This window comes from Gekko japonicus, unplaced genomic scaffold (assembly GCF_001447785.1).
Source record: "Gekko japonicus isolate JY-2015 unplaced genomic scaffold, Gekko_japonicus_V1.1 scaffold11, whole genome shotgun sequence".
Lineage (NCBI taxonomy): Eukaryota > Metazoa > Chordata > Lepidosauria > Squamata > Gekkonidae > Gekko > Gekko japonicus.
In genome coordinates this window covers 740,467-754,925 of record NW_015166418.1, presented here as the reverse complement: position 1 = coordinate 754,925, position 14,459 = coordinate 740,467, and the positions used below count along the sequence as shown (strand labels likewise).

General features: G+C 43.8%; 1 protein-coding gene across 1 annotated transcript in view; it reads right to left on the bottom strand.

Moving 5' to 3' along the window:
* Positions 1-14,459, bottom strand: part of MAML3 (mastermind like transcriptional coactivator 3) — a 399,013-nt gene that overhangs the window by 157,327 nt on the left and 227,227 nt on the right. The window contains exon 2 of the mRNA XM_015411595.1: positions 5,083-6,597. Within this exon, the coding sequence (XP_015267081.1) occupies positions 5,083-6,597 (1,515 nt within the window). The remainder of the gene's footprint in view (positions 1-5,082; positions 6,598-14,459) is intronic.

Sequence of the window (14,459 nt, the reverse complement as noted above, 5' to 3'; positions counted from 1 at the left end):
TGCACATGGAGGTCAATCAACAAACTCCCCCACCCCCACCCCGAAAATAGCAAGAGAAAGCAGAGGAAATACATTCCAGATGGAAGGCTACTGTTTTACCTTTCACACCTAAGTCAGTCTTTTCTCTCTATGCTTCCTAAATTGGCCTACTGGGACTGGAAAGACCTTTCTGTATCGAAACATTAGGCTCCTGTTTCTGTTCAGGTCATCTGAAGGTGAACTGAAAGAGATATAGGTATTTATGAAGTACAGGGATCGTTCCTTTCTGGACTCAGCACCAAGGTTTTATGTTATCATGAAATCAAGGTTTGTTTTTGTTTTTATGACATCTTTAACTCATCAGGAACATGAAGACTGCCTCTTTTGAATATACTTAAAGGGGGAATGAAAGAGTGAGATCACAGAACCACCTAATGCATGCAATATTTAAGTCAGCATTTCACAAATAACATAAAAGAAACAACTTCATGTAATTTTTCATACTTGTGGCTTTCAAGGGGTGGACTGCACTATCAAGCTGCCCCTGCTGACAGGCCCATGGCCAGAAATTTTGTGGTAAAGGGGGCTAAGAGTACACAGGAGTTAGAGTTTCCAGCCCCCTAGCTGGGACAGGGCAACCCTTGCTCCCAGCTCCCCTTAACAGAGTCGTGTCACTTCTTTGAAAACCTGGAAGTGACATCACACCTCTCTAGGAATTATCAGCAACTCTATGGTAAATTCATAGACTTTCCAACAATTCCTGGAGATGACAGAGCTCACTTTCAGGAAAATCTGGAAGTGATGCCAGTCCTTTCTAGGAATCACCAAAACCATTCAGTTGTTGGCAATTCGTGGAGAGGCAGGATGTCACTTCTGGGTTTCCCCAGAAATGAACATCACAACATCACTGATGGCTGCCTCCCATGACCACACCCTCGTAGTCCACCACTGGTTGCCACACTGGGGCCCTGATCACATGGGCCAGATAACGTGGGGGGGGGAGAGGCGTGGCTATTTGTGCCGTCGCAAGTTGACCCACCAGTACGTGATCAGACGTGACGGCAGTGAACTGGGGATTTTTTCGGCGGCGCATGCGCCCAACGTGCTTCAATGAGGCAAGAGGAGCGCGCTGGAGTGATCAGACAGAGAAAGTCCATCTGCAGCCTGTCGCAAATGCTTGATAGTGGACTTTTGCTGGTACTTTTTAACTCTGGATCTTCGGCCGGACGAGACGGGATGGCGACAGGTGCGCGTTGCTTGCCAGATGTGTCCGTTTGATCGCGCCCTGGGACTGGCAACCCTAACCAGGAGTGTGTGAGGTATGTATGATGCAAAAGACCCAGAAACAGAGGTGTAGTGCTGGGTTGGGGCCTATGGGTGTACTGCCCCACTTGGAGCAGTGTTTTACCCGAGCTAAGAGCCAGTTTGGTGTAGTGGATAGAAGCATGGGCTCTAATCTGGGAGAACTGGGTTTCATTCCCCACTTCTCCAAATGCAGTTGCTGGTGTGACCTTGGGTCAGTTTACAAGTTCTTTCAGAGCTGTTCTCTCAAGGGCAGTCCTCGAAAGAGCTCTCTCAGCCCCACCTACCTCACAGAGTGTCTGTTGGAGGGAGGGGAAAGGAAAGGAGATTGTAAGCCACTCTGAGATTCCAAGTGGGGTATAAATCCAATCTCCTCCTCCTCCTCCTCCTCCTTTGAGACAGGACTGTGGCCTAGCTAGCCCAATGTGTTTAAAGGAATTACATGCTATATGAATTTTTATTTTATAAATCTTAAAACTAGTATCTAATGTGGTCTGGTCATTTATCCCAGTACCCTTCTTTCCCTTGAGCAGAACATGGAAAGCAGAAGCAAATTTACTTCACTAAGAATTGGGTAGAATATTGGCATGCATGCTTTTCATTTTATCGTATTTTCTTTTTAGATAAGAGCTGAAAATTTAGGAAGTGGACCTGGAATTTGCCTGAGAGGCCACATCCCAACCCATTGTGTGGCATTTGGATGAAGGCTTGTACATGTTCAGGCAACAACTGGGGTGAGGCAGGAAGATCCACAATGAAAACACTGTAGCTGCGGTCACATACACTAAATAATCCACTTTCAATACACTTCCAGTGCATTTTCCAACTGGATTTTACTGTGTGAACTGGCAAAATCCAGTTGGAAAGTGAACTGAAAGTGGATTCTTTAGTGTGCGTGCAGCCTGATTAGTGTCATCAGTGACACTCTTGCACTTGGTTAAATCATAGAGTTTTCGCCAAATGCTAGAGCATGACAAGCAATGTGATGTAATGGCATCAGCAGTGTTTCAGAAGATATATCATCTTTCAGTCTGCAGAGAGCACTGACTCAGAAAGAGCTGCTTGCATCACAGGAAGACATTTAGCATGGAAACCCCCCAAATTCTCTGATTTGTTCCAGTCTCCATGGCAGCCATTTTGTGGTGGTACCCATTACCTAAGATTCAAAAAGGACCCACAGGACCTTACTCTATAACTGCAGGATATGGTCTGGTTTAGCATTCTCCCCTCACACTGCATCCTTCAGCTATTGTTATATATGCCCCCTCCTCCCCTACATCAAAGTGCTGCTTAGCTGCAATAGCCTCATAATTCACCTTTCTACAGACAGCAACCACTGGATTCTATTTCCTTGTCATGAGCAGAATACAATTCTTTCCTTGTAACTTCAACACATTTATTTTTAAAAAATATTTATATTCCGCCTTTCATTATTACAACAAATAGCAAAGTTTACTGGCAAAGTACACAACAACTGGGGAATGCATTGCATTAGCTATGGCTTACAAAATTTAACTCACAACATGCTCAAGAATAGTAGTTATTGCTCTGGAACCGGTTTGATAAAGGTGTTTGTGCTCGAATTAACAGTAGGTCATTCTGTTAGCCTATCCATAGCTGCTTCCCACTCTTTCAGAATCACTCATACCCTCAAAAAACCATGAAGTCAAAGACAGCTTACTTCCATTACAACCACAAACAAACCCATTGACAGGTTACCACTTATTGTAGGCAGTTCAGGTTTCTGAATTTGGGGCACACCTGCTCCTGCTGGAAGATCCACACCAACCTCAGTTCCATAAGCAAGAATGCATTTAAAGCACACCTATGTCAAGAGTCAAATCAAGGGGGTAAGTGATGTCTAAAGACTTAATCTAAAAACATGGCAATTCAATTTACACAAGCATATCTTAATGGGCAATCTGCTCCACTGTGCAACAAGAGCTGCTGCTGAGTATTTTATGTAAATAAGAACTTGCAAATGGCAACTGCAAGTCACTACAAACAGCTCTTTTTAAATTAAGGACCTATATTCTATACGACCTGAAACATTTTTTAAAGAAGTGATTTTGTTCATAGCCATGGATCCCTTAGAAACAACAAATAATGTGCAGTTTTGCAGCCTGTGTCAAATCACACATTCAGAACAGAGAATGCAGTTACTTGATCAGAAGATGTACTAAATCTTTTTGTGCTATTGTTGTGTCAGAAATAGATTATTTTTGGCATTTATTTCTGTCTGGCAAAGGGTAACAAAAACTTCCAGCACTCACCATAAAATATTCAGTAATTTAAAAACATTATTTCTCCAACCTTTTGGCTAATTTTTGTTTTGTGACTCCTGGGTCACATGCAATGCTCCCTCTAAGCTGTGGAATCTTGTGAGCAAAAATTCTGTTTTGTGAGCTACTGGCATTAAAGTTGTGGGCAAGCGATTTGGCTGCTGCATAAATTAGTTTGCTCTGGAGCCATCCTTCCTGAGCTAAGACAAAAATGTGTGAGCCAGAGGCTAAAAAACTGTGAGCTGGCTCACACTAACTCAGTTTAGAGGGAACACTGGTCACATACATTCAGTCTCATGCTGCTTTCACTCTTCCTCATTTTCACCATGTTGGAGAGACGAGTAATCCTGTTATTTTGGTATGATTGTCAACATAGGATGCTGGAAACTATTTACAATCAATCAACATTGAAAGAATGTATGATGAATAAATTCTGCAACTTGTGAAGAACAAGCTGTTTGGAGAAGAAAATGCCAAACTACCAGTACCTATGATTCCATGCATGCCCAAACCTAGAGAATAGTGCACTAGCAGATTATATCAGCTCAGGAGGGTGATGTCACTTTGAAAATAATGTGCTAATGTGAAGAAACGTCCTTTTTCAAAAAGGAGAAATGTGGGAAGAAGAAGTGGCAGTAGCTTCAGGGCTGGTTCTGCTTGGACAGCACAGGGATGCTGACCACATCAGAATGGCTCAGCTCACTCACAGCCATCAGTGGTAAAGGAATAATGGTCATTGCCTTATATACCAGTGGTTCCCAACCTTTTTCAGTACAGAGACCCACATGCCCAAATTTATTTGGTATGATGACTCATCTAGGGTGGGCCCAAGTGTGTGTGTTTTTGTGTGCCCTAGGCAAACTATGAATTTGGCACCCATCAAATTCAGCATTCCATTTTGTGCAGTGGCCAACCAGATGATTCTGAGAAACAAACTTTGCAGAAAGGGCACAGCTGCCCCAAATATGGGTGCCAAACAACTGGTATTCCAAAGCACACAGACGTTGCATATGGATGTTACATTCCAGCTTTTGACCACCCTTTCCTTCTCCATTACTCCCTCTAATGCCCCCTGAGATTCTAAGAAACTTGCTCTATAACCATAAGGACATGTTTTACTTGATCAGTACTTCTTTATCCAGTGAAGAAAAAATACCAACTAATGTATGGCATAGAAGAGAACTTGTTTCTGGAGTCAGATCTTGGTTTCCAAAATAAAGAAGAGAGCAATGGAAAGGGCAGGGGTGTCCCTTAGGGAGGACTGGCCTGCAAACCACTTTTGGATCCTGGCCGACAGACTGGGAAACACTGTTCTCTAGACCTGCACCATCAGCAGATGGGTCTGAGCCAAGACCCTTGACATGGACCCAGTCAGCAGTGGTGCAGAGGAGGCAAGGGTTATTTTGAGCAAGATCTGAGTAACTTAAGCATTGGTTTAGTTCCTCCTGGATTTTTTTCTGCAAACAAGAAACAGCTATGACAACAAGCCATTCAGATAATGCTTTCTGTTCATCCTTACCTGACCCAGGGAGGGAAGAGTTCCATAGCCCATTGGTTGGTTCATTATTCCTTTCTGCTTCATGATAAGCATGCGCTTCTGCTCTTCACTCAAATGCGCCATCTGAGCCTGCATTTGTGGTTGCTGGAGCTGCTGAGGCTGTTGGGGCTGCATGTATGGCATCATGGGATTCTTGCTTGGATTGGCCATTGGTGGAGTCATTCTTTGACTCAGATCAGCATTAAAATGAGTCAGAGGTTTAGTGTTGCCATAAGAAAGCATATTGGTTTGTTTGGTCAAGGAGTTTGTACCTAGGTTATTTGGCTGCTGACTGATCATGTTCATGTGGTTTGAAGGGAGGTAGTTATTTATTGTAGTCTTCTGTGGGTTGTTTGCCGTAGGAGGCACAACAGGGTTTTGGTTGTTAAAGGCTTGGGGATACATCATTGGGCTATTTGGTTTATCTGTACTGAAGGGTCCTCCATAGGGACTAGATGGAGGTCCCACAGGGGACCAGCTAGATGTTTGATTTGGATGTTGCTGCTGCTGCTGCTGCTGCTGTTGTTGTTGCTGCTGCTTTTGCTGCATGAGCTTTGCTCGCTGCTGCTGCTGTGCTGCCATCTGTTTAAGCTGCTCAGCTGGAGACAAGTCAGTGCTGGACACAGCCACTGGCCCTGACCCCGGCCCCGCTGTTGTCACCGTTGCTGGATTCATGAGATAACCATTGCCAGGTCGTGACTGAGTCTGGCTTGGGGTATGTGCTTGGTTGGGCGTCTGAGGTGACTGAACAACACAGTTTGCTGGTGAGCTGTCAAGGGCTGGAGCAGAGGGTGCACTAGAGACAGACGAGATGCTGGAAGCTGTAGGGACATTTGAAAATGGAGGACCTGAAGAAGAAGGCCTTACTTGGGGAGACCCTATTGGTACATGGGCAAACGGAGAGTGAGATGGATCACTTTTAACACTTGCACTCTCTTGTATCTCAGTGGCTGGCCTGGGAAATTCAAGTTCCTTCTTTTCTTCGAAGTCTTCATTGAACAAATCTTGTATGTCATCCTCTGGAACGGTGTTAGCCAGCTCGTCTATTAACTCCTGCCACTCTTGATCATTCAGATTAATGTCCGAGAAGAGTTTATTCTGATTTGAGAGCGATGTGTCAGAAGTGTCAATGCAGCTAGGATCATCCAGTGGCTCTTGTTTTAGTTCCTTGTTGTTGTGCAGGATGCTAAAACTATCCTCAAGCTCAGTGCATCCGTTGATTGGGAGTTCTATCTCCGGCAGTCCAACATTTTTACCCAAGTCATCCAGACCCACAGCATGAGTTCCACTATTTTGCAGCGGTAAAGAGGGCTTCATGTCAAGCTGGTGCAGAGGGGAAATAGAAGGCAAAGGCAAGTTGTTGGGCAAGCTGTTGATTCCATCAATCCCAGGTACATCCTTTCGTATCCGCTTGCTACCGTCGCACACACCATTCTGCTGCTCGCCATTGAGGGGTGAGCGTGCGCCTTCCAACTTCCTCTTCACTGTTTCTTGTAGCTTGAAGAAACAGAACAAATTAATTAATTAGACCCTTGTAGAGAGTTCAGCTTTTTACAACACATAAATAACTAAGTTTATTACTTTAAGTATATTCTGCTTTGCAGAAGAGTATCTTTTGATGTCACTAGCTGGAGGTATGCATCACTTTTTGATTCAAGAGGGAATGATAGGGCTCTTGTTCACTATGTTTTTCTTTCCTGTCCCCAGTATCTTCTCTGGTCAAACAGGTTTTTGTAGCATTACAAAAATGTCCAAAGCTTAGTATCAGTAGAAATATTAATGGGGGGAAAGAAACGAAGGTATCCATGGCAATTATTATTTCATAACAGCTTCAGCTCTCGTAATACTACTGTCTCTATCCAATCTCAGCAATGCTGGACATAGATATGCCAGGGCTGTGCAGCATTAAGTGCAGAGAGCCCTTAAGGTGCTCTTGTAGTGCCTACTAGCTGCCAGCCTGGCATTAGCGGGATGCTGGCTGGATTCCTCTCAGTGATGCAGGACTAAGTGGGAGATGAGTAGGTACGAATGTTACTTACAGGGCATAGCAAGGAAACAGGGAATAAAAACATAGAGTCTCCAGTACAGAGGAAGGCAGTCATGCTTATGGCCCACTGATTTAAGTGGGGCATTAGTATGATTCATTTCCTCCAGAACATTAGTGATGATGCTGGTATAAAATTTTCAGTTTTGACTGTGGATCAGACTGCTGCCTACTTCCAATGGATTGGGAGATCCTAATATTTAGAAAGATTATTCACATTATGCACTCCAGCCAAAGTTAAGCACTTGTCTCATTAAAACAGACAAACAAACAAACAACCAGGGCATAATTATGCACGTGCTTAACAGTGTAATCCTATACGGAGTTGCTCCAGTCTAATCAATGGGCTCAGACAGGAGTAACTCTGCATAGGACTTCACTACAAATCTCTCCCAAATAATACAGAGAGCATCTGTTTGATCACAGGCAAAGGCAAAAAAATTGCCCGTGCAGCATCTATCGCTTGCATGCCACCAAAGTGGGTACCAATAAATGAATAGTAATTTAGTTACTAAGGAAATATCTACTCTAACTAAAAGGAGACATCACAACATTCATTTTGTAAACCAATTCCAGAAATAGCATCTGGTATTTTGTCTGCCTGCCCTGACCTGGATGGTCCGGCTAGACTGATCTTGTCAGATCTTCAAAGCTAAGCAGGGACGGTCCTGGCTAGTATCTGGATGAGAGAAATACCAGGGGAGAGGCCATGATCACCCTGCAGAGGGAGGCCATATGGCAACAACCACCTCCGAATGTTTCTTGCCTCGAAAACTCTCTGGGTCACCATAACTCCGCTGTGACTTGATAGCACTTTCTATCACTGTTTTATCTCCCTGTGAAAAGTAACCAATAAAACCTCTGTACTTTTTCATTGTGGCTTAATGTAGACTAATATATTTCTGTTGCAGCACAAAAAGTTTTTACATGCAGATAATGTTCTACCAAAAGTTATGTCTAAATTACACAGTGTAATTTAAAGTTTTTTATTATTCAAGATAGAAACAACAAAATAAATGCGAGGCAATGGAAATGATACATCTCCAAAGAACCTGTTAAATATTAGAACAATGGAGAACTGTTTAAGATTTGGATATGCTATTTATATTTTATGACCACTGACATTCAGTTTGTATCGTTTTTATTTACTTAGCAGCTTACATTGTTCTCCTCCGTTTTATCATCACACCAAGCCTGTGAGGTAGGCTAGACTGAGAGTGTATGACTGGCCCAAGGTCACCCAGTGAACTTCCATAGCAAAGTGGGGATTCTATCCTGGATCTCCCAGATTGTGGTCTGAAACTCTAACCTCTACATCACAGCGACTCTTTCATACCATTATTCTCTGCATTACAGATTTGGCTCAGTTTTCTTCTCCTCTATTATCCTCTGGCCATCTCTCTCTCTTTTTTAAAAAAATACCTTTAAAGACAAAACAAATGCTGCCTCCCTCAATTGCCAGTTAGAAGTGGCAGCCAAGGAATGAAACCCCTGGCTGGACAGTGCTTAGTTTCATACATACATACATACATACATACATACATACATACATACATACATACATACAGTTGTTTTGAATAAAGCTTTAAACTCTGGCTTTCCTTCACACCCTGTTGGAAATGGATAAAGTTTATTACCACTATTCCTTTAATTGCAGTATACCACTATCGCAACTCATTGGCCTTATTGCACTGTTTGCTATCATTCAGCTGAGAGCAAAATTCTCAAGACAAGACAATGCTTAGGCACCACTTAAATCCCACTTAAGCCGTCTAAATCCGGGGTGTCAAGCATAAGGCCTGGGGGCTGGAACCGGACCGCCCAGGGCTCTTATGCAGCCCATGAGCAACTAGTGCAAGGGAGGGAACAGGAGACTGCTCGGGGGGAGTGGGCAGAGCCACTCCGATTGTGGCTTCAGCATGGCGGAACAACCTCGTCTGCAGCAGTCAAGCGATGTGGGGGCGTCTGCCCAGTGCTGCACTGCTGGCTTTTGCCTTTTATTTTAATTTGTCCTTGTGGGTTTGCGCTTCCCCCCCCCCCCCCAGCCCATGAGGCCTAGCAGCAAGGATACACCAACTCAGAGCTTACCAGCTTCTGTCCTTTTTGCAGTTTATGTCTCCGGTATCTGGCATTACATTTTATGGCATGCATGGTCCAGCCTGACAAAGTAAAATTTATGTCAGATCCGGCCCTCGTAAGAAATGAGTTTGACACCTCTGGTCTAAATACCACTGAAGGAACAGTGTTCAAATGAACAACTTCTTCTAATACGGAAAGAAGATGCTACGACAGCCTCTTTCCATCCTCTCTTAACTTTGTTGGAACGAACTGGAGCAGGGCAAAGACTGACCAACTAGTGCAATGACTGCCAATTTAATTAGGAAAGTTGCAGTCTTGTTCAAATCAGGTTCCTTGTTACCACCCACACCTCACATAACACTGGCTGGCTAAAAATTGTATAGTATATATGAATACATACGGGGAATAAGATTCCGATTTTTTGTTTGTGTCACACTTCCTTACTCCAGTGGTCAGTAATACCCAAATTGCCAAGCTACGTATGGATATTATCCTTCCCTTTCCCCTCTCTATAGTGTCAGGGAGGTAAGCTGTGTTGGTTTGATGCAGCAGAACACTACACTCAAATTTTGTTCTCACATCTGTTTGTTAACTCTTGTATTTGTATGCTAATTTACTGCCATTCACTAGTAATGCCAGTCCACAGGTGGGAGTGGGGGATCCTCTGATTTTTGGGGCTCCCCTCAGATGCTGGCTAGCTGGCTGGCAGGGTGAAGCCCTGCCTCAACAGTAGTCCACGGCCCCACTTGAAAAGAGTGGGCGCCTGCCCCATAAGCCAACAAATTCGCAGCTTGCAGGGCAGGTGAGCTCTTTTTTGGTGGGGCGCTCGCTCCTGCCTTGAAGTGGCGAACTCACAGCTTGCAAGGCAGGCGCTGGGGTGCCTGCTCTTTTCAAGTGAGGGGCACCCGTTCCTGCCATGTAATCTGTGGATCTGTCGCTTGCAGGGCAGGTACATGGGGCACCTGCTCTTTTCAAGTGGGGCCCGTGCATGCCTGCCCTGCAAGCGGCGAATTTGCAGCTTGCAGGGCAGGTGTGCGGGGTGCCCACTTTCCCCCCAACCATTTAAAGGGAAGGTTCCCTTTTAAATGGTTGGGGGAAAGCACAGTTCTGCATCACTCTGCATGATGTCATCGCATCAGGGACAGCCCCTCCCAGACTGCCCCCCAAATCTCCCTGCCAGGGACAAGATGGGACCTGGCAACCATACCATTCACAGATCTTACTTTAATCCAATCTCAGCTATAATTGCCCAGTTACTTATGCATTTGACTCTAACCAGCCCTTGCTGGCAACTAACCCCCCCTCTCTTCCTATATGTAATGGTTGAGGAAATTCTGTTTCACTGTACCTGAAAAGGTGTGTGTGCACACGAAAGCCTATACCTTGAATAAAACTTTGTTGGTCTTTAAGGTGCCACTGGAGTCAAACTTTCTCCTCTATAGCACTGAGCTTGCTGGTTTTTCTTTATAGGATTATTAGAATCCTTTAGAAGTGAGATTATAGCAGAAAGTGAGCCATTCTGCACATTACCCAACATGAGGCGACAGAGATAGTGGAATTCTGGACAATGTCATTTGAAACTACAAGGATTGCCAGCCTTCACGTGAGGCCTGAAGATCTCCCAGAATTCCAACTCTTCTTCAGATGTCATGTCAGATATTAGTTCCCCTGGAGAAAACTGCTGCTTTGGAAAGAGGACTCCATTGCATTATAGCCTGCTGAGATACCTCCCCTCCCCAAACCCTTCGTTCCCCAGGCTCCACCCCCAAATCTTTAGGAGTTTCCTAATACAAAGTTGGCAACCCTACAGCTGAATTTTTTTTTAGTGCTATATCCACAGCGGTGCAATCCTATGCACACTTACTCCAGTCTCAGAGCAGAGTAATTCTTCATGGCACTTGAACTGCAAGTTGCATATTTTGCAGAAAGGTTTTGTTTATCCATATCCCTGAGGTGTGCACATGTATGAAGCTTTTTACATGGGGGAGCATTAAAGATTATTACTCAGTCTAAAAAAGTACTGACCAGAATTCTGCTATTTTAAGCTACTGCTCATTGTGTAAAACATGTAGAACTAGTGTCGCATACAGAAAATGCCTATTGCCTTTTATTTTAATTTGTAGTTTATAAAACAGGTTGTTATAAAAAAATCCATTAAAAAAGGAAAAGTTCCTTGGCTTTAATTATTTGGCCATGTGTTCTCATACCAGAGACAAATAACTCTCTGTCATTTCCTGTGTGGTATTTTTACTACGCAGCCTTGTGCTTATCAGTGACTTCTTGTTATAGACAGAGTGAACAACACACACACGGTTTTTTAAAAAAAATCCAGCACATCTCTGCCATTGTACTTCCTTCTTCCTTTTTAAAAACATTAAAGGCACATTTTACATCAGTCAGGATTTGCAGAAATAGTGTATTCAGAGATAATTCTATGAGCAGCCCTCCCCAGCAATGAACAACTACACAGCCTTACAAGCAAATGAGAAGAAGAAAGCCCAGCCCAAATCTGACCGGGGCCAATTCTGTAACACTGAAATAGAGGAGGAACGAGGTCAGTCATATTGGTGTCGTCCCCCTTCCATGGCAAGGGAATGGAACAACCCTCAGGCCTGGTTTATACTGACTGTGTCTTCCCTTGTCAACTGAATGGTACCTAATAAACTCTGATGCTCCATTGATTCAGTAATGGCTGGCCTTATCCAGGAAGTTCCTTAAACCCTAGTGTTGCACCTGAGTGCCTGAATATTTTAAGTTAATTAATAACTCATGAACAATCATGACAGAGTGATTAAAATCAGTGAATTTATACAAAGAAAAAAATAGCCTGCTTTTGTCAGAGACATCCAAGAACTGAAATCACTATAATGTTACTATGCTTCCACACCCCTTTACCTTGGCAACCCAAAACAGCTTGATAAAAGATTCTTCAATCTTCTTCACATTACAAGGTACACCCTATCCCTGTTCACAAGTTACAGTGAATGCACATACATCTGGCATGTACGCGCATACATCTGTTTTTAAGAAAGAGCCAACACACATTCACTTTACAAATGAAACTGGAGACCTGTATTCAGATGAATGCGCGGTTTCAGTCACACATTCAGTCACACATTCAGTACACGCTTTGAATGTGAGATGAAGAAGAGGAGGAGTTGGTCTTGCCTCCTTCTCCTACTGCAGCCCCAAATACCCCAAAGAATGTTGCTTCTCAGGGCCAGGAGCCCCAGGAACAAGATGAAGGGAGCAGACTCAAGTCTGCAGTGGGAGGAAGGAACCAGCAAAAACTGCCACACCCTTCCACTTAAGGAGATCTTCTGTGGCATTCAATAGCATTTGGCTCTCCCTGCAATGAGCTCATGGCTCAACTCAGTCATTGTACCAAGCCATGGGTAAGAAAACTTAGCTGTGGTTTGATAAGATGTCTTTATTAACCAGCAAACCATAGTTTGACAGGGTTTCTGCTAACATGTTGGAATTAGCCGTCCACATTCATGGTGATTTTCCCACCCCCAGAGAATGCTACACCACTGGACACAGAAGTAAGCCTATGAAGCAGAGTCTAAAAAATAAACATAGAGAAGCAACTCCAAACTATGGCTTGCATGTTCAATCTACACTCTGAAGTGCAAATCATGGTTTGTGTTCTAAGCAACAGTTAACAGTCAGACTAATGTTTAATGTTGTATATGAATTAAGCCAACAGTTTGTAGCTTGATGCCTTCTACAAAGAATCAGCAAATTAATCCACGTGCCAGTAGGACCTTAGCTTTCTTGACTGATAACTACTTGACTACTTTCAAACCAAGCATTTAGGCAGGATAACCAGAGCAAATTTTCATGAGACTAGTATAGGGTTGCCAGACACCCCAGGGCTGCCAGGCCCCACTAACCCACCACCAATCAGCTGGCCAGCGAGGGGGAACTTACCCTGAAAAAGAGGGAGATCCATCTAACATGCAGTGATGTGCCCACTGTGATCCAGAAGTGATGTCATCACACCCAGGTCATTGGGGTGAAGCCAAATTGACCATAGAGGTTTTGCCCAAATACCAGACCATTGCCCCAACATCCTGGAAGTTATGATGTTACCACTGGGTCATATGGTCAGTGACGTAGACACATTGCTGTACATCTGATTGGCCTCTCTGCTGTCCCTCCCATCCCCTGGCAGTGGCAACCCTAGACTAGTGGCATCTGAAATGAACAGAAATGCATGAGATTCTATGGCTGTGTGAAGCACGGGAACAAGAGACATCCCATGATAAAGGAATAACATTATAAAAACAATGTAATTGATGCTTCTGACAACTTATTTTAACCCAAAGCAGAAGGCATGGATGGACATGTGTTAAGAGACAGTATGTGTTGCAAGGCTATTTAAAGGCAAGAGTATGTGTACATGCCACAGACACACATGCCCATGTGTACTTGCATGCATACACCCAGAATAACTCGTCTTGAAATTTCCAGCAGGACTGCAGTGGGCACACCACAGTGTATCCACTACATAAACAAGGGAGCACTTAAAGGCTGTCGACAGAGCTTTCATCTGCTGCAAAAAGCTGCTCTACTTCATCCCACCAGCAGCAAGTCATTTTTCAGAAGAAATTAGACCAAGGTGCTGTTGTTATAGCAACAGTCAGAGCCACTTACCCAGCCCCAGCCCCCCAATCTCATTCTGACTTCAGTGGGCAGCTATTTCAATTATGTATAGGGAGTGACCAGGACTGCTGCTGTTTAGCGCTTTTATTGCTTCTTCAAAACAAGCCTCGAGACTGAATTCTCTTTTGGCTTTGTATTTTGACTGTAAAAGTCAAGCGCACTTCAGAGCATTTTTACACTGTTTCCCCCCCCCCCTTAAGCTCACCGGTCAGATGACCATTGAGACCACAGACAGGGAGACTCCAGTTGCTAACACAGAGTATTTAGTCTTCCATAGCACAGAAAGTATGTGTTTCCACTGATTTTTCCAGTCCTTTAATTCAGCTTCTGTCACTCCCAAATACCCTAACTAGAGCTAACAGGGGATGAACTACAAGAGAACATTCATTTCTTCACAACAGGCAAAAAAATAATGCTCCATGGAATCGTCTATGTTGGAATTTTGGTTTGAAAACCTGAACAAGTACAGAAATGAGTGTGTGGAAATTGTGGAATGGGGGTGGGGAAAGATGCCACATAATACTTGACTGTCACATGGATTATTAACAAATAAATCTATCCATAAATG